This window comes from Hyla sarda, chromosome 1 (genome assembly GCF_029499605.1).
Source record: "Hyla sarda isolate aHylSar1 chromosome 1, aHylSar1.hap1, whole genome shotgun sequence".
Lineage (NCBI taxonomy): Eukaryota > Metazoa > Chordata > Amphibia > Anura > Hylidae > Hyla > Hyla sarda.
In genome coordinates this window covers 510,256,450-510,277,288 of record NC_079189.1, presented here as the reverse complement: position 1 = coordinate 510,277,288, position 20,839 = coordinate 510,256,450, and the positions used below count along the sequence as shown (strand labels likewise).

At 44.5% G+C, this 20,839-nt stretch overlaps 1 protein-coding gene across 4 annotated transcripts in view; it reads right to left on the bottom strand.

Moving 5' to 3' along the window:
* Positions 1-20,839, bottom strand: part of LIX1 (limb and CNS expressed 1) — a 206,902-nt gene that overhangs the window by 89,472 nt on the left and 96,591 nt on the right. For 3 of the 4 annotated variants that reach the window (XR_008847495.1, XM_056537558.1, XM_056537559.1), the window contains exon 3: positions 10,566-10,706. The exons of the other annotated variant lie outside the window; for it this stretch is intronic. Coding sequence is in view for 2 of the 3 variants with exons in the window: in XM_056537558.1 (XP_056393533.1) it covers positions 10,566-10,706 (141 nt within the window). In the remaining variant the exon portion in view is untranslated. The remainder of the gene's footprint in view (positions 1-10,565; positions 10,707-20,839) is intronic. 4 annotated transcript variants of the gene reach the window in all.

Here is a 20,839-nt window from a genome sequence, read left to right as displayed (position 1 = left end):
GTGCCAGAACCGACCATGGAGACATCAAGCAATAGGGGAGAATGGTCAGATATAGCACGCGGCTCGTAGGAGATTGCGGTGACCTGAGACATAAGTAGCGAGTTACCACACGCCAGGTCGATTCTGGACAGCGCATGACGTCCCAATGTGTGACATGAGTACTGTCTAGTATGTGGGAACCTTTCACGCCATATGTCTACCCACCCCACCTCCCCCAGAAATGAGGAAAGGGAATCCCCGCCAGTAGCCAGGACAGTACCTCTAGCGCTATGACGGTCCAGTGTGGGGTCTAACACCATATTAAAATCGCCCATACAGAGGACCCGTGCTGAGGGATATGCAGCAGCAAAAGTGACAGCCTTATGCAATATTTCCATAGAGTCAGGGGGAGGATTATAGATGAAAAGAAACACAAACGGGACATTGTTCAAGTATGCATGTACAAAGATGTAACGACCCTGAGGATCCCTACGGACCGCGACCGGATCCCATCTCACCAATCTACTAACCAATATTGAAACCCCTCTAGAATAGGACGAATGGAAGGAATGATGAGACCATTGGACCCAAGGCCTAGACAAAAGGTGGGCTCTATCAGGCGTTAAATGGGTCTCCTGAAGAGTAACTATATGAGGGCGGTGTCTTCTAATATGTGCAAATATCAGGGCACGCTTGCGCGGTGTACGCACACCCCTAACGTTCCATGACATCACTCTAAGACTCGCCATAGTAGAGCATTGCACGGGCATACACATACAACAGCCACACACCAGACAAGATAAGACAAGGACGCACGGGTCTGCTGACACATGACAGATAAGCAATCAATGGCCGAACACATTCACCAGATAGCATCTGAGGTAGAGTACATATACAAAGCAACATCCCCCTAACAATTATATAACCAGTTAACCAAAGAGAACATAGAACAATGTATACTGGAAGCCAACCAGGCATCAGAAGAGCAACAGCTCCAACTAGTGGGGAGAACCTGCTTACATATACAAAAATAGAGAAATTGACCTATACAATATATGCATAGATAGTAACCCAGAGGTAGGGACAGAAGAGAATGTAAGTCAGACTAGGAGGGAGCCCCTAGAGAAAGGAACAAGTCCAAGCATCAGAGATAAAGACAAGAGAGACGAGGGAGAGATTTAGAATGAAGAATGGCTAAGGGAGGAAGGGCAAGGGCAGCTGGGAAGGCAGAAAAAAAAAGGGGGGAAAGGGGAAGAGGAGCCACAGGCCATTGGGAGAAAGCAGACGAATAAAAGAGGAAGTAGCATCAAATCCCGCTCGGGGAAGGGCACAAGAATATACACAATTCAAATTGCACATGTGCGGGGGGAGAGGGGGGAGGGAAGGAAAGGAAGAGAAAAGGAAGGGAAAGGCGGACATGGATTGGGAAAGGGGTAGGAGAGCCCAATAAAAGGAAGGGAGGTGTGGGGAAAAGGGAGGGAGGAGGGGGGGGGGGAAAAGGGAGGGAGGAGGGGGGGGGAAAAGGGAGGGAGGAGGGGGGGGGGGGAAAGGGAGGGAGGAGGGGGGGGGAAAAGGTAGGGAGGAGGGGGGGGGGAAAGGGAGGAGGGGGAAAAAAAAGGGGGAGGGGAGGAGGGGGGGGGGGGAAGGAAGGAGGGGGGGACGGTGTAGGTGTGAGCAAATATACCAGGGTACATCCCGGCCAGCAGCTATCAGAGGGGACGTGTATATTGCGTAGGGTGGAGAGTCCAGGGAGATAAGACACAGAAAAATAAAAAACAAAAACATTTCGGCACCGACATCTTGATATTATCCACAGTATGGGTTATAGAGGTAGTCCAGGACAAATTCACTGCATGCCCCTGAGCGAATCCGCCAGAGTGTCAGGGAGCTGGAACCTAGCAAAGGCGCACCAGAGCGTCCGACATGGTGTCCAGAGCATAGTCCACGGTACAATCAGGCGGTCAGATAGTGACATAGGTCCGCCACAAAGACCAGTCCCATGGATCAGGAGGGGGGGGGGGTGGAATATATCATCAGGGCCTGGGGGAAAAGGTGGAAGTCCAGGGGACCAGTTGGGAAGGGGGCATCCAGGTATGGGAAAGGGGCACAGTACCTGTTCCGTGGCCTAGAGGTCCTGAGCTGCAGCCATTCATGAAGAGGGAGAAGAAATAGAAGAAAAGGGCCCTCAGAGCCATCCCAGTCCGAGTGCAAGATAGCAGGTCACAAGTCCATAACGGGAGGTCCCGGATCAGCGCCGCCCGCGCAGCCAGTCGTCCGCCTCGACCGGGGAGGAGAAAAAGATGGCTCGATCTCCGTCCACCACCCGGAGGCGTGCAAGGTAAGCCATAGAATAGGGCACACCACGCTCCCTCAGCCGAGCCTTCACCGATGTGAAGGAGGCCCTCTTGCGCTGCAGGTCAGATGAGAAATCAGGGAAAATGGATACCTTAGCATTGTGCACCTTGATCTCAGGGAGTCGTCTAGCAGAACGGAGAATCATGTCTCTGTCATTACAGTTGAGAAAGCGCGCCAACAGCGGGCGCGGGGGTGCCCCAGGAACCGGCGGCCTAGCAGGAACTCTATGTGCCCTCTCCACAGCATAGGCCGCTGAAAACTGAGCGTCCAGGAAGAGTTCCTTAATCCAGGTTTCAACAAAGGCCCCGGGGTTCTGGCCCTCCGCCCGCTCAGGAAGGCCAATCACCCTGATGTTATTCCGGCGCAACCGGTTCTCCAAATCATAATTTTTCTGCCGAGCGCCCTCCAATTGCTCCTGCACCTCCCGGAGGGAGGAGGGCAAGGGCTGCACAGAATCCTCCAGTGTTGAGATACGGGACTCCGTTTCCGTGACCCGCTCACGGAGAGTCTGCATGTCCTGACGCAGGAGGCCTACGTCCACCCGTACCTCCTCCAATTTGCCGGTAAGAGATGTCCTACAGTTCTGTATGGCCATGAGAAGGGTGTCACTAACCTCCCGCAGAGACGGTTCAGGAGAGTCTGGGAGATCAGGCGGCAGGCCCTTCACCCCTACTGCTGCAGAGCGCGCTCCGGCCTGTCCAGCGCCATCTTGTTTTTCAGCACGGGCATAATCTCTGAGCTTCTCGACCGCCGTGCGGTCTTTTTGTTTAGCTTGATCCGGTTGAGGAGGCATATTACGGGTCCTCAGTCGGGTTCGTGGGGTCAAAGTCTCCAGGATTCAGTCCAGGATAATGAAATTGCAGGTCCTGAGCGGGAGCACTTACTCCATGCGACCGCTCATCTCAACCGCCAAGCCACGCCCCCCATTATGCAAATTATATTTAAGTGTCACAAAGATTAAATATTTTGTTTTGCAGTTTACCTCATGGATGGCATTGTGTCTCAGGGCTCTTTTGATCACTGAAAACTATTTCTGTCACCTGTGATAATTAGAATGCCAGATGAGCCCAATTTAAGGAAAAAACTACAAAAGGTGGGTGTTCCACATTATTAAGCAGAGCACCATTTTTAAGCAATATGGGGGAGAATTGTTTTGATTTTCTTGCATTCTTTCCTGCACAAAATGTTTTTGGAACTTTGTACATATGCAAGAAATTGCTACTAAAGTTATTAAGGATCAATGAAAATGGTTGTGTGGCATTTCATTTATTGTATATGGATGAAAAAAAGATCTCTCTGCTGCCAAAAAGAGTGAAATAGTTCAATGCCTTAGACAAGGTATGAAAACATTAGATATTTCATGAAAACTTAAGAGATTTGTCGCTGAATCAAAGCACAGACTGTTTTTTTTGCAGATTGAGGCACATTGGAGGAAGATTTTGGCCAGTTCCATGCACTGGATCAAGAAAGCAGCTACTAAAATCCAATTACATAGCAGCAAACAGATATTTGAAGCTGCTGGTGCCTCTGGAGTCCCACGGAAATCAAGGTGTAGAGTCCTACAGAGTCTTGCAGCTGTGCATAAACCTTCTATTCGGCCACCACTAACCAATGCTCACAAGCAGAAATGGCTGCATTGGGCAGAAAAATACATGAAGACTCATTTTTAAAACAGTCCTGTTTACTGATGAGTGCCGTGCAACCCTGGATGGTCCAGATGGATGGAGTAGTGGATGGTTGGTGGATGGCCACCCTGTTCCAACAAGGCTGCAACGTAAGCAAGGCTGTGGTGGAGTCATGTTTTGGGCCGGAATCATGGGAAGAGAGCTAGTTGGCCCCTTCAGGGTCCCTGAAGGTTTGAAGATGACCTCTGCAAAGTATGTTGAGTTTCTGACTGAACACTTTCTTCCCTGGTACAGAAGGAAGAACTATGCTTGCCATAATAAAATCATCCTTATGTATGACAATTCACCATCTAATGATGCAAAGAATACCTCTGTATTAATGGCTGCTATGGGGATAAAAGGAGAGAAAGTTATGGTGTGGCCTCCATCCTCCCCTGACCTCAATCCTATTGAGAACCTTTGGAGCATCCTTAAGCAAAAGATCTATGAGGATGAGAGAACAGCAGCTCTGGGAGGCTATTCTGACATCTTGCAAACAAATTCAAGCAGAAACTGTCCAAAAACTCACAAGTTCAATGGATGCTAGACTTGTGAAGCTGCTATCAGATAAGGGGTCCTATGTTAAAATGTAACGTGACCTGTTAAAATGTTTAAAAAGTTAAAATGTTGTTAAAAGTTTGAGTGAAATAGCTTTTGATTTCAGTAAATATGCTGCAAGCACAACAAATGACAATTTTCAGTTCTTTACAACCTATAAATTGTTTTGAAGCTTACTGTGCGTAATAACAGTGACAGTGCATTGTAAGTTTTTTATGTATAAAATAATACTGTTATCATTAGGAGGTTTGTTCAATAAAATTTGAATTGTACTCTTACTAGTTGATAACATGACAATTATGTTTACTGTTATTTACATCAATTATTTAGGTAAATGAGAAAAATATCATTTGCATAATAATTTGGAACAGGGTGATTCCTATCTCATGTTAGTGTATGTATGATTTGCATACTCCCGCAGTCTACTACAGACATTAAAACATTCAATAGCCCACCTGAACCCATACACCTACTGCACACATACTAGTATTTTCTCTGAATAACCTTATTAAATTCAGTTGTATCGTGGTGGACTCAAGTTCTTACTACTCAATAGATTTACTACCACAAAATTACCACATTCTATATTAGTAGGCAGAAACCTTTTTTTCCTGGTGCCTGGGCCCATTACATCACATTGCGCTCAGTGCATCACTAGCCAAGGTGGGACATAGCTGCAGCTGGAGATAAGCTCAGCGTGGTGTGACGTTTTGGGCCCCAGACGGGGCCGAAGGACGGAATACCGATATCAATGCTATAGGGGAGTGTCAGAACCTATAGGGTTAAAATGTTCCAACAGGTTCTTTGTTTATTTTTGTTGCCGGGTTACATCTAGCTGTCTGGCTGGTCAGCTGACGGCTTGATGTAGTGCACCTGTGATGTTGCCTATTTAACCTAGCAGTCTGCTCTCATTCAGAGCCTGTGAAAGAGTCTTTTTGCTCCAGTAGCTAGTGTGTATTACCTGTTACTCCTGTTTTATCCGACATGTTTGACTTTTGCCTTTCATCTCGATTTCTCTCTGGTATTAGCGACTTGGTACTTTGACTTCTCCTGGCTTAGAGGTGGTTAGTTGACTCTGGACATTTATGTGAGTGTGTAGTCTTACTTTGTTAGTCTGTCTGTCTTATCCTACTGTCCCCGGACCTATGTCTGTCATTGTAGTTTATTATTTTGACAATTTACGCCCCTCATGTATCTAGGAAGGGACTGTCTTCGTGGTTACGGACCTGTCGTTTTGGGCAGGTAAGTAGGTAGGGACATGGGAGCGGGCAGGAATAATGAGCACTCCTTCCCTGCCCATACGTGACAGGGAGTGGGGGAATGGAAGTCAGAATGAAAATAAATTATTGGATAACCCATTTAAACCACTTTTTGTGATCCACCCAATCTTTGGTGTAGTGCAATCCTTCTACTATCCTTAAAAAACACTTGTTATTAATGAATCAACTTAAAGAAGATGTCCAGTGGTAGAAAACGTATCCCCTATCTGCAGGATAGGGGATAAGTGTCTGATTGCGGAGTGTCCAACAGCTGGGAACCCCTGTGATCTGTACGGGGCCTGACTGACTCGGCCCCAGCTCTGCTCTGTTAGAGTGCTTTCCTACCCTGCACTTAAGCTGGTAAGCTCTACTCATTTCTATAGGAGAGGTGGAGACACACAAACGCCGTGTCACCCCCTCTCCGATCAAGATGAATAGAGGGGGGAGTTTTTGGAACAGCTGATGTGCTGTGTGCAAAAAATCACACACAGGAGCTGAGCCAGGGCCCCATACGGAAGATCACCTGGGGCCCCAGCGGTCGGACCCCCCCGATCAGACCCCCCCCCCCCCCCTGAAGATAGGGGATAAGTTTATTACCACTGTACATCTTCTTTAAACAGTTCTTTAAACCAGGCTGTTAGAGTACTCTTACACAGTGAGGTTTTTAAGCCAAAACCATGTATGGTTCATAATGCTACTTCTTACTGTCCTGCAGGAGTGCCCCAATGACATCCCTGTAAACTAAAAATAGGATGTTGCGGCCAATCACTGATCCCAGTGTTCTATTCACCTGCATTTGCCTCTAAGTATAACAGAATATTGGGCCTTACCTCATCTTCCAGTTTAATATAATAAATGAAAAATGTTTACTATTTGTTAAATACTTGCTTAGAAGGGTACTCTGGTGAAAAGATGCCTAGGCTGCCTGCTTAATCAAAAAAAAAATAATAATTTAGTATTTTCCTCCCGCACTGCCTCTGGTATCCCTGCTCCCAATCTCCTCCGCACTTCAGTCTTTGTGTGCCTCCCAGCCAATCATTGGCTGATGCGGGACAGTGCTGCAGTCATTGATTGACTAATTGACAATGTGAAACATTGGGCGCAAGTGGAGCATGTTGGGGTTGGTGTGAGATATTGCCGCTCAGCCAATCACTGGCTACAGTGATGGCTCACCTCACCCAATAATTGACTGAGTGGCCCTCTGACATATTGACCACTGGCACCAAGAAGTAGTGTGTGGCAGAGACTGGAAGCAACAGAGGAGCATGAGCTGTAACATTTTTTTGTTTTTAAGAAGGCATCTTTATAGAAACAACTTTTTGCCGAAATACCCCTTTTAAGGGGTTGTCTTTAGGATTCCCAAAGGACATCATACAGGTGGTAGCCCTGCCTCTAGGTCCATTCTTTTTTACTGCTGATGCTAAATGTCCATGTAGAGGTCACTGCAGAGGAAATATATGGCTGACTATGGCTTTCACCTGGCAATAATAGTAAATGAACAGTAAAGTAAATCAATCATAATTTCAAATCAACTGGTGCCAGAAAGTTAAACAGATTTGTAAACTACTTCTATTTAATAATCCTAATCCTTGCAATACTTAACAGCTACTGCATACTCCAGAGGAAGTAGAGTTGTCCTTTTCGGTCTGTCCACAGTGTTCTTTGCTGCCACCTTTTGTCCATGTCAGGAATTGTCCAAAGTGGAAGAAGTTTGCTATGGGGATTTTTTTTCTGCGCTTGATGGAGGTGTCAGCAGAGAGCACTGTGGTAAGACTGGAAAGAGCTACACAACTTCCTCTTGAGCATACAGCAGCTGATAAGTACAGAAAGGATTAAGATTTTTAAATAGTAGCAGTTTACAAATCTGTTTAACTTTCAGGCCCCAGTATATTTGAAAAATGTTTTTTTTTCCTCTGGCATGCCCCTTTAATGTTCCCCAACCTGTGACTCTACAGCTGTTGTAAAACTACAACTCCCATCATTCCAGCTGCCAGTGTATGATGAGATTTGTAGTTTTGCAACATCTGAAGAGTCAGAGCTTAGGAATCACTGATCTAATTGGACAGACTGTACACTACAATTCTTACTTCAGTCTTTATATTTCCACTACAGCTGAAGGCAATAAATGTAAATCTTTACAATCCTTCCGTTGATAAATTTCCTAGGACAACTGTTTATTTATATTAACTGTAAAGAGAGATGCTATCTACTCTATATCACGCACCTGCATTGTGGGTGACATCTTACATCATTATCTAGATATATTCCTACAGAAAAAAGCACATAAAACGAAGACTTGAGGTCACAAACCATATTACGCAAGGTCCTCCGAGAGAGGCTCGGGAAGATTTACAAGTTTAGGAGAAGAAGAGGAATACTTTAGTGGCACAGTTCTGTCTTCAGTTTGTATAACTTCATCATTGTTTACGAGACACTGAGTACTGTTACTTTTTGATGATTAACATCTGAGAGAAAGCAGAGAGTCTGGACGACCTGTTCTGGGGATTAAAACAAAAATGTCTCCACTTCTAGAATGGTCTATATCTAAGCGCGGAAAGTGATGTTGGTTACTGGAGGCTGTTAGTCTAAGCAAGTGGAAGACTTGGAAAGAACTTTTCACAGTTCTCTGATGACCAAATTAGACGTTTTTAGAAACCACAAACATTTAGATTTAATTTTTTTTTTTGTTTTTATATGGACCGCAGTAAAATCTCTTTACTGTATCCACAAGTTTAAGGGACAAAAGTAGAGTGGCTTAAAGTCATCATGCACTGCATTACCAATGGAGCTTTAAGTGCTTAAAGTTACCTTAACTGTTGAGTGCTACTATAGTTCTGTTTAGGTCACTTTTGGATACCTGTGGAAGAGTAAAGCTTATCTGTCAAAAGAGATAATATATATATATATATATATATATATATATATATATATATATATATATATAGACACACACACACACGCACACATACACGTCAGGATCCCGACCGGTAGGCAGCGAGGACACTGGTGGTGGATCCTCTGTGTCAGTGGGGTGATGGCGTGGGCCGTACCAGGGGAACAGAGTCTAAGGGATTAATGGTTTTCACCAGAGCCCGCCGCAAAGCGGGATGGACTTGCAGCGGCAGGTAACCCCCAGGTCGTTCCATCCGATAGTGGACAGCTGAGACAGGCACGGTACACAGGGACAAGGCAAGAGCAAGGTTGGACGTAGCAGAAGGTCAGGGCAGGCAGCAAGAGTCGTAGTCAGGGGAAACAGCAGGAGGTCTGGGTACCCAGCCTTGAGAACACACTAAACACTTTCACAGGGCACAAGGCAACAAGATCCGGCAAGGACAGGAAGGGGAAGTGGGTTTATATATACATAATGCAGGTGCAGGTACTGATTGGGCCAGGCACCAATTAATGGTGCACTGGCCCTTTAAATTTCAGAGCCGGCGCGCCCTAGAGAGCGGGGCTGTTTTGTGTGACAGTATGTCGGATTTGTTTTTTTTTACTCCCTTTTTTGGTTTAGTTCCAATACACACAAAGGGAATAAACAAGTGTATAGCAAAACATGTGTTACTGCAATCCTTTTCTGTGAGAAATACTTAATTTTCTAAAATAATTTCAGGGGTGCCAACATTTACAACTATGACTGTATCTATCTATCTGAAACATTTTGTTAGATTAATCCTTAGGAGTGCTGCTGACAATGTGATTTTAGTGCTTTCAATACTGTTATTGAGCCCTTGAGATTCCCCTTCATGTTGCTCAGATATTCCTCATTCTCACCTTTTCAGCGGTTAGGAATAGGGCTAGGATGATTGACAGTAGTACACACACAGGTTCCTCTTTTTCCTTACTTGGCTGGCCAATCCACAAAACCAACTCCTTACTAATATGCCAAGTGAAAGTGTACTGGACTAAACAACTGTGCCAGGGAATGATTCACACACAGTACACTACTAAGGTTCTATGTGAGCAGAAGTGAAAGAAACAGAAGCAGTGCAGCAAGAAAGGGGTTACACTAAGCACTGAACTGTGAGAGATAAGAGCGGGAGACTACTTTGTCAGGTTGCTTTTCTAATGTTTATTTATAGTCTAAAAAATGTGGGTAGTTGTAGGTAACATGGTGATGATGTATGACAATTATTTCTACATTTCACCATCCAAATAGAATGCTAAATATTTACAAACGTCAATTTGAATTGTAGATGAAGTACAGCTGAGTTCATTTTTAGATCATCATATTGTGCTATAAAAGGTCCTTTTAAATGAACACATTAATTGTCCATAATTGACAATATGTGTTACTTTTATTTAAATATCAGGAAAGGTTTAAACAGATAAATGTTCTTGCAAATGTTTGTTCAAGCTTATATTCTTATTGACATATGTTGTTTGTCAGCAGCACATTCCGTATTTACACAATGTGTTGCTGGCAAACAATTTAATGTCCACATAAAAAATGTGGCCAGTCAATGAATAAGCATTTGCTTGTTCGTCAGTAGATGGCTGGAATGTTCACAGCGGCCAATGATCAGGAAAGAACGTTTGTGGAATGTTTGTTCACCATGTCATCATCCCTTGTATAAGGGCTTTAACTAGCATTTTGTATAGGACTGTAGATAAACTCTCTCCATTAGATTTACCTAGAGACATATTTTAATGCAGTATAAAGAGGTACATGACAAATTTAGTTGTGCCATTATAGGTGTTGTCTATTAAGCTTCTGCTGAAGGTATAAGGATGAAGCTGGCATTTGACTTACACTTGTTGAGTCAACAGCTTCTTGAACACTTTTCATGATGAATTCATGCGTGATTCTTCTATTAGGTAATTCATTGTAGAGGGAGTTTATTAAAGCCACCTTAGCTGCGTCTCGTCGTGCTTCTGCTCTGCTTGTGCAACACTGAGGAAACAACAAAGACACAACAGGTCAACATAACAGTGGGTATTATTGACAGAGATGTAAGCTACATAATAAAGTACCTTGTTACATGGCCTTTTGAACATATGCACCTATAAGAAACCTATTGATGGTTAAACTACTAAAACTTAGGGGCTTTCTACTATGCCTGACATTAAAGGGGTACTCAGCTGCCCCAGAGTTCAGGACATTTTGTTCCGAATGCTTGGAGCGGGACGGCAGAGGTTGTGGCGTCATACCACACCCACTCAATGCAAGTCTATGGGAGGGGGTGTGACATCAGCCACGCCCCCTTCCATAGACTTGCATTGAGGAGGGCCGTGATGTCATGAGGGGGTGTGGCCATCATGTCACGACTAGAGATGAGCACGTTTTTGAAATTTGATTGGGTCGATTCGCCGAATTTTTCGGAAAAATTTGGTTTGGTCTGAATTAGTTTGCGGCAAATCTGTATTAAAAGCGGCTATTTCTGGCCTATAGAGAGCCTCAATAGGGGTGTAGAACACTTTGCCTTGCTATAACATGCATAGAGTGTGTGCTGGGTTAGTGAAATAATACTGTTATTCAGTATGACATGCAGATTATAGGCGTCGCTGTTAGAATCACTGTCGCAGAGTGGCACAATGCCAGACCCTGGAGGTGGCATCAGTATGAGGAGACGAAATAGTGCCCGAATGACACAGCGCGGAGGTGGCGGCAGCAAGAGCAGACATATAGTGGCTGAATGACACAGCCTGGAGTTGGCAGCAGCATGAGGAGACCATATAGTGGCAGTATGAGACAGCCTGGAGCTGGCATCAGCATGAGACCATATAGTGGCAGTATGAGACAGCCTGGAGCTGGCATCAGCATGAGGAGAACATATGGTGGCAGAATGAGACAGCCTGGAGGTGGCATCAGCAGCATCAGGAGTCCTGAAAGTGACCCGGTGACATAGTGGGGCGGTGGGTGGCAATACCAGTACCCGGTGATGAAAGTGGGTGAAAAAAGAAGAACTTGGCATGAGATGTGTGGCATCAGGTGGGTGGCAGGATCGGAATAGTAGCTGAGGTAGGTAGGCAGAAGAAATCTGTCTTTTGTAAAAGTGTTAGTGTGCACAAATAAGTATTGAGGATATGCATTACATAAAACTTAAACTTTCAATAATATTCTTATGATAAAAAATATGTACCCACAAAGTTTTTGAAATCAAACAAAAAGGAAAAAACACCATGCAAAAGAAAAAAAAAAAAAAAAAAAAACATGTACCACCTACGTATGGTTCATTGTAACCGGTGGGGGTAAAAACTTATCCTATAAGGCCCTATTCTAGCATTATTAATTCCGTTCTTGGCAAGTGTTGCTCGCCCTAAAAAGGGCAGCCCCACACAGGAACCTCTCCTTATTTCTACCTGCAAACACTGCCATTTCCCAGGGTTTTTAGGTCGAAATAGGAAGAGTTTCCCGTGTGGGGCCACCCTTTTTTAAGACGTGTAACACTTTTCTCGAAAAGGTGGAAGGGAACAACGTACTGTCCATTGTAGCAGGTGCGGGCAAAAAATTCCCCTGTAAGGCCCTACTCTCGCCCTATTAATTTCCTTTAAAAAAGGGCGGCCCCACACAGGAAACTCTATTTCCACCTACAAACCCTGTGAAATGGCAGTGTTTGTAGGTGGTAAAATAGGGAGAGGTTCCTGTGTGGGGCCGCCCTTTTTAGGACTAGTAACAGTTGCTAAGAAGGGAATTAATAATGTGAGAGTAGGGCATTACAGGGGAAGGTTTTACCCCCACCGGTAACAATGGACCATAAGTTGTTCCCTTCCACCTTTTAGAGTTAGTAATGGAAGCACGCCATTTTACACATGCTATGCAGTACTTCTTGCAATTTCCTTAAAGCGTACCCGTCAGATCCAACAATTTTTTTTATATATATCACTCAGTACCTAATCCTGACCATGTGCATGTATATTTATGTATCTAACACCTTTATTTTTTATTACCCTTTTAATTTAGCTCACTAGTCTGAATTCCTCTCAAAGGGAGGGGGCGTGGCCTCACTGTGCAGGTCTCCGCCCCCTCCCTCAGTATTCTGTCTGCTCACATCTCCCCTAGCATTAGCAAAACTACAACTCCCAGCTTGTCCTCACCGACAGTAGCGGGACACAAGCTGACAGTGGGAGGATTTTTCCTCCAGCTGTGAGCCCTGCACTCACAGTTGTCAATCAAGGAAGTGTGTCCATGACATAGGTGATTATGCATGGACACAGCAGGACTAGTATGTGTCTAAGCAGGCAGGGGGGCAGTTGTTTGACTGGCTTTTTCAGTATGAAATACTGGAAATATTCTAATAAAAGCAATTGTAAAACCTATTGGTTCTGCATGCTTTACAACATATCAAAAGTTTTTGTATCTGACAGTGCCCATTTAAATCCCACATTAATAAATAAATAAGAAGATAGAAAATCATTTGGTAAACACATTGGTTTGTTTGCAAGTTAAAGTTTGGCAGTAGAACATAAGAATCATATTTTCTAGTTGGTTGGTCTGCTGGGGGCTATTCTATCAAAACCTGTGTAGAGAGAGTGGTGCAGTTGCCCAAGACAACCAATCGGATCGCTTCTTTCATTTTCAAAGAGGCCTGTGAAAAACAAAATGTGATTGATTGCTAGGGTGCAACTGCAGCACTCTTTCCCTACACAGCTTTTGATATATCTCCCCCATGGTCCTTTCTCCATAGTGTGGCTACCATGGACACAGTTACATAGCCACTGGACAACCAACATAAATAGGGTAACCCCAGTGTGCAATCCTATAACAAAAAGATATGGCCAGATAACTCAGAGATATACACCTACAAAGACTAGCCACAGAATAATACAAAATACAATTATGTATTCTGTAAATATTATGTTATTAATCTACATATTCACAAAAAAAGCACCATAAAGTACCCCTAAACATATACACTTAAAGGGGTACTCCTGTAAAAAAAAAAAAAAAAAAAAAAAAAACTTTTTTTTTTTTAAATCAACTGGTGCCAGAAAGTTAAACAGATTAGTAAATGACTTCTATTAAAAAAATCGTAATCTTTCCAGTACTTTTTAGGGTCTGTATACTATAGAGGAAATGGTTTTCTTTTTGGAACACAGTGCTCTCTGTTGACATCATGACCACAGTGCTCTCTGCTGATATATCTGTCCATTTTAGGAACTGACAAGAGCAGCATATGTTTGCTTTGGGGATTTTCTCCTACTCTGGACAGTTCTTAAAATGGACAGAGATATCATCAGAGAGCACTGTGGTCATAATGTCAGCAGAGAGCTCTGTGTTCTAAAAAGAAAACCATTTCCTCTGTAGTATTCAACAGCTAATAAGTACTGGAAGGATTAAGATTTTTTACTAGAAGTAATTTACAAATCTGTTTATCTTTCTATAAGACTGATTAAGAGAAATATGGTGGGAAGCAGGAGAGATGTACAGTATTAATTAATTGTTACATTTATAAGACATACATCATTATACAAAGTAGAAGATACAACACTGCACATTATCCAAATAGCAGCTAGCACTTCTGTAATAATAAAAACAAATATAGCTGCAAGCAGCAATACAGATGGCCAAGCTGCAGAGCTAGGATACAGCACATGATGGAAGGTGATCATGTGCTCTTAATTTCATGTTGATCTGACCAGTATTTTGAGCGAAAACTATATATGCAGAAAATTGCGCAATCCAATATGACTGCCAGAACATGTCATCAATTCTTGTACAGAAAGTGACCACTAACATGTATTTTAATTTTCTCGCTGTTCCGATCAGAATTTTCAGAGAAAATTATGTTTGGCAGCTATATTGGATTGCGCAATATTCTTCAAATAATTTGATCAATCGATCTCGTAAAACCATGTCTGAGTCAGTATTTGGACATACATTGTACAGGAGGTAGGCCTAGATATGGGTGCCAAAATGTGATTTGTTCTAGAAAATGGTTCAAGAGAAGAAGATGTTTGAAAAATATTCTGAAATTCAAGATGGCGGACACACTATGTAATCAATAGACTAGCAATAAACATACATAAGTCTGCATTAATGTCTAACCATCAACAATATTTTATACATCAGTAGCTTTAGCAGTTACAAAGAAGCCGATGTTTAAAATCTGAACAATTGGCATAAAATTTGCCATAAAACAAAGATGGCTGCCTGGTCATGTGACCTAAGACCTTTATGTCAAAAAAAGATTAAGCACATAATAGTGCTCTACCATTGTACTAGCAGTCGGCAGGGGAGGGGTTAATGTCCCCTTCTCGCAGCTCTGCTCGAATGACACACCGTTGTATACTAAAGTTACACCAAGCACACACACTACATACTTCTCCGCCTAGCCCCCCCCCCCCCCTTATGCTTTATTTGCCTACCTGCCAGTGAGGACAAGGAAGATCCTACTTTCCTGTGTTCTTCCTCATCATCCATCGTCATCTAGCATGATGAGTCCCTTGTACGACGGCGGAGACGCTGCTAGGCGAGGCCACGCACCCCCCAAGAAAGTGACCCAGTGGCTGGCACTAGTACGAGCGTCCATGCCGCTCATAGGAGTCCGACCCCCCAGATAATTTTACCAGAGCTCCCTTCCGGTGAACCGATCTGGACACCCCCAGAGGGTTATCATCCACGGATTCCTGAGTTTGTTGGCGACTTAGGAATCCGGATTGACACGGCCGGATACACTACAATTTATTGCTATTTTTTTAGTGACAGCTTTGTCAATTTAATGGTGGAGCAGACAAATCTGTACGTCCAATAGTACTTTGCCCACCGCCCTGATTTGTCTTTGGCTAGGTCCCCCTCCCGAGGTGATCCCGCCTATGACCAGCTTTAACCCCTTAACGACCAAGGACGTATATTTACATCCTTGGCCGCCTCCTGCGATATAACGCCATATCGGGTCGGTCCCGGCATGTATCTGAAGTTGGGACCCGGGGCTAATAGCGCGCTGCAGCGATTGCGGTGCCACGCACTATTAACCCTTTAGACGCGGCGTTCAAAGTTTAACGCCACGTCTAAAACGAAAGTGAAAGCTGCCCGGCTGCTCAGTGGGGCTGATTAGGACCACTGCAGTGAAAATGCGGTGTCCCGATCACCTGGGATACGAGCGGAGGTCCTCTTACCTTCCTCTGGCTTGTCCCTTCGGCGATTGATTGCTCCAAGCCTGAGATACAGGCTTGAGCAATCGACCGCCGATAACACTGATCAATGCAAAGCTATGGCTTTGCAGTGAACAGGGTATAAGATCAGTATGTGCACTGTTATAGCCCCCTATGGGAGCTATAACACTGCAAAAAAAAAAAAAAATGTCATTTAACCCTTTCCCTAATAAAAGTTTGAATCACCCCCCTTTTCCCATAAAAAAAACAAAAAACACGTAAATAAAAATAAATATAAACATATGTGGTATCGCCGCGTGCGTAAATGTCAGAACTATAAAAATAACATATTTTTGGTCACTTTTTATATCACTTTTTATATCAAGAAAAAGGGTAGTCTCTTAAGGGGAGACTCATCTTCCGCCAGTATATTCCCTTGAAGCAGGCGCGGTATGGCGTGAAACGCTACAAACTTTGTGAGAGTACCTCCGGGTATACTTACAAGTTTAAAGTATATGAAGGACGAGATTCCCCGTATTGAACCCCCAGAATGCCCCCCCACTCTGGGTGTTAGCGGGAAACTCATTTGGAACCTTGTGCACCCATTGCTGGATAAGGGTTACCACCTTTATGTGGACAACTTTTATACCAGCATCCCTCTGTTCACATCCCTTGCTGTCAGATCCACGTCCGCTTGAAAACCCTTTACTAGAACCCCCCTTAAAAACAACCTTTATTGTTTATCCTCTTAAAATATACCCCACAACTATGTTTAAAATGTGTATAGTGAGTATTGCACAATCACTTGCTTGGAACATATATTGGGATCCAGTTAACCGCTTATTGCTGCAAGCTTGTTATCCAGCACACCTTAGCTACTGGTCCCAATTTGTTCCCTTTCCTTTAAGACCCCTATAGATCCGCTGTGTTAAAAACACCTAGCTAATAGGCTCCACGACGTTTCGCTGAACGAATCAGCTTTGCCAAGGGTAGCGAGGCTAATGAATCCGCAGACGCCGCCTGCTGTTTAAATAATCTTGGCTTGATGTCATTTCCGTTTACTGACTGCCAATCCGATTGTGCGGCGTGACTGTTCGCGTCTCTCTCGTGTTTTTGTGGACCTATAGTGAGAGAGCAGATGGGTGGATATGTTTACATGGTTCTCTGCTGTTCCGCGGTCACGTGATGTAAACATCTCTCCCCCGTTGTCGTGGGATGTTGATATCCTCTGCTGTGCGCATGACTCTGGACTTCATCTAGATCTCTCCTATTATGTTCCACTGCGCATGACAGCCGACTTCAACTTTCGTGTGTTCAAGCTGTTCTTATGGCACACGGACATTTGGACTATGGTATTCTGTGGCCGTACTCATTTTATTTATGTATTTAAATCTTATAAGCTCCAGTAACTCTGTTGATATAAAGTCCATAATTATTATATCTGTACTTGTTGTTAGTCGCTGGTACTTGCTGTCACATATGGTTATCATATATCTATTTTTATATTGATATTTATATTGATCTCTAGTACTTGATGTTGCATATTATATATTTATAGAGCTGTTGAATTACCTGATAATGCGCGTAAAGTTATTCTTGAAATACTACTACACATTTGGGACTGTACAAGCAGTTTATTCTCTTCTTTTCAGAAATTCACATTTCATTTTAGCATTGCTTATACAATCTCATGAGCATTGACGATTTTAGTATAAGATATTTGACCTGTCATATTGGAGTATATTACCCACAAGCATGATCACAATGTATCTAGATCACTTGTTGGTACTGACTCTAGAGTGTTTTAGTGTCCAAGACCCTAATTCCTACTTGTATGATTGTTCTCTTTGTGTACTTTGACAGTTGTAATATAAAATATTTGACATGTCATGTTGAAATATATTTCCCTCTATCATGATTACGGTGCATCCAGGTCAATTATTAATACTGGCACTAGGAAATTTTTATTTCCCATGTCCTTAAATACTTAAAAACTCTCTTTGTCTTCTCTTATCATCATCTCTTCCTAATTCTCAGCTTGGCCAATGTTCGTTCACATACAGATAAGGACTACATTCTTTGTAGGCTACCAACGTCTCCTTGACTCCATCCAGAGCACAGCATCACCGCCACTCCATCGTATGGTGTGGCGGTGGCAGTCAGCTTTTTTTCCCCTGTGTAATCTAATTGCAGTTGCCTGCCTGCCTGCCAGCGTGTGTCAGGCTCACAGCGTATACTGTGCCCACTTGCCCATTGCCACCACTCATATCTGGTGTCACAATAGCTTGCGTTTAAAAAAAAAAAATGTTTTTGATTGTTATATAATAGCAGTCAGTTTCCTTCACACATGTGCGTTTCAGGGCCTGCCAGGGTACAGTGTCACACCAGTGCAACTCATATCTGGTTTAACAGTAGTGTATATTAATATCTGGTGTAACAGTAGAGTACCACTAATCGGGAAAAAAATGACATGCAGAGGCAGGCCACCCTGCAGGGGCCGTCGTGGTCGTGGTGCTGTGATTCCCTTTGGCCCTAGAATAATGCCCAGTGTTCAGAGGACACATACCCTGAACTCGAAAAGTTCTGAGGACATAGTTGACTGGCTAACACAGGACACCCAATCTTCTACAGCTTCCGCTCGGAACCTTGACACACCATCCTCCTCCAGCTTAGCTTCGGGCACCTCTCAAGTTACCACTCGCCCGCCTGTCGCCACCAACAACACTAGCACCACAGCCACTTCTCTTGATCGGTCAGAGCAGTTATTTACACATCAGTTGGAAGAAATGAGTGATGCGCAACCATTATTGCCAGAGAATGTAGATAACAGGGATATGTCTCAGTAAGGCAGCATTACACACATGGACGTACGGTGTGATGATGATGATGATGATGTTGTACCCGCTGCTGCTTCCTTTGCTGAGTTTTCAGATACAAGTGAAGTGGTTGATGACGACGATGCGTTCGTGGATGTCACGTGGGTGCCCGTAGAAGCGAAGAAGAACAGGGGGAAAGTTCAGATAGGGAGACAGAGAGGAGGAGGAGATGAGTTGGAAGCAGGGGGGAGGTCATCGCAAGGAGCTAGTGGCACAGTCAGACAGCATGCATCGGCACCCGGGGTCAGCCAGACAGCATGCCAATCAAAGCATGCTGTTGCCACCACCAGAATGCAGAGCTCAGCAGTGTGGCATTTTTTTTGTGTGTCTGCCTCTGACAACAGCGATGCCATTTGCAACTTGTGCCAAAAGAAACTGAGTCCAACACCCACCTAGGTACAACTGCTTTGCGAAGGCACATGATCGCACATCCCAAACGCCTATGGGATAAACACATGAGTACAAGCAGCACACAAACTCAAAGCCGCCATCCTCCTCCTGGTCCAGCATCTTCAGCCATGTCAAGCACTGCAGTCCTCCTTGCCCCCTCTCAACCATCCGCCACTCCGTCTCTCACCTTGAGCAGTTCCTGCACATCTGCCCACAGTCAGGTGTCTGTCAAGGACATGTTTGAGCGTAAGAAGCCAATGTCACAAAGTCACCCCCTTGCCCGGCATCTGACAGCTGGCTTGTCTGAACTCTTAGCCTGCCAGCTTTTACCATACAAGCTGGTGGAGTCTGAGGTGTTCAAAATATATGTAGCTATTGGGACACCGCAGTGGAAGGTACCCAGACGAAATTTCTTTGCACAAAAGGCAATCCCCAACCTGTACTCGATTGTGCAAAAGGAAGTAATGGCATGTCTGGCACATGGTGTTGGGGCAAGGGTCCATCTGACCACTGATACCTGGTCTGCAAAGCATAGTCAGGGCAGGTATATCACCTACACTGCGCATCGGGTAAACCTGCTGACGGCTGCCAAGCATGGAATGCGTGGCTCTGAAGAGGAGTTGGTGACACAGCCACGACTTGCAGGCAGGCCTCCTGCCACCTACTCCTTCTACTCAATCCTCTTCAATGTGTGTAGTGTACATGTGTGTAATCTGATCGTACAATGCTGTGTGCATAAGTACCCAGGCTTACAGACATCCTGAAGCAGGACAGGAAGGTGTGTGGCCATTTCAGGCGTTCCTACACGGCCATGGCGCACTTTTCAGATATCAAGCAACGAAACAACATGCCAGTGAGGCGCTTGATTTGCAACAACCCGACATGTTGGAATTCAACACTCCTAATGTTCGACCGCCTGCTCCAACAAGAAAAAGCCGTTAATTACTATTTGTATGACCGGGGTGCTAGGACAGCCTCTGCGGAGCTGGGAATTTTTTTTGCCACGTTACTGGACGCTCATGCGCAATGCCTGTAGGCTTATGTGTCCTTTTGAGGAGGTGACAATCCTAGTCAGTCACACCGAAGGCACCATCAGAAACATCATACCATTTGTTTTCTTCCTGGAGCGTGCCCTGCGAAGAGTGCTGGATCAGGCCGTAGATGAGTGTGAAGAGGAAGAGTTGTGGTCACCATCACCACCAGAAACAGCCTTATCAGAATCGCTTGCTGGACCTGCGGCAACGCTGGAAGAGGATTGTGAGGAAGAGGAGTCAGAGGAGGAATGTCGCTTTGAGGAGGAGGAGGAAGACCAACCCCAACAGGCATCCCAGGGTGCTCGTTGCCACCCATCTGGTACCCGTGGCTGGGGGGGGGGGGGGGTAGAACATACCTTAAAAAGCTTAAACGTGGCTGGGGGGGGGGGTAGAACATACCTTCAGTGAGATCACTGAGGACGAGGAACAGGACATGAGCAGCTCGGCATCCAACCTTGTGCAAATGGAGTCTTTCATACTGTCGTGCCTGTTGAGGGGCCCTCGTATAAAAAGGCTGAAGGAGAACGACCTGTACTGGGTGTCCACGCTACAAGACTCCCGATATAAGCAGAAAGTGCCTGAAATGTTACCGAATTACCGCAAGTCGGAAAGGATGCAGCAGTTCCAAAATAAATTAAAAAGTAAGCTTTACACAGCGTATAAGGGTCATGTCACAGCACAACGATAATCTA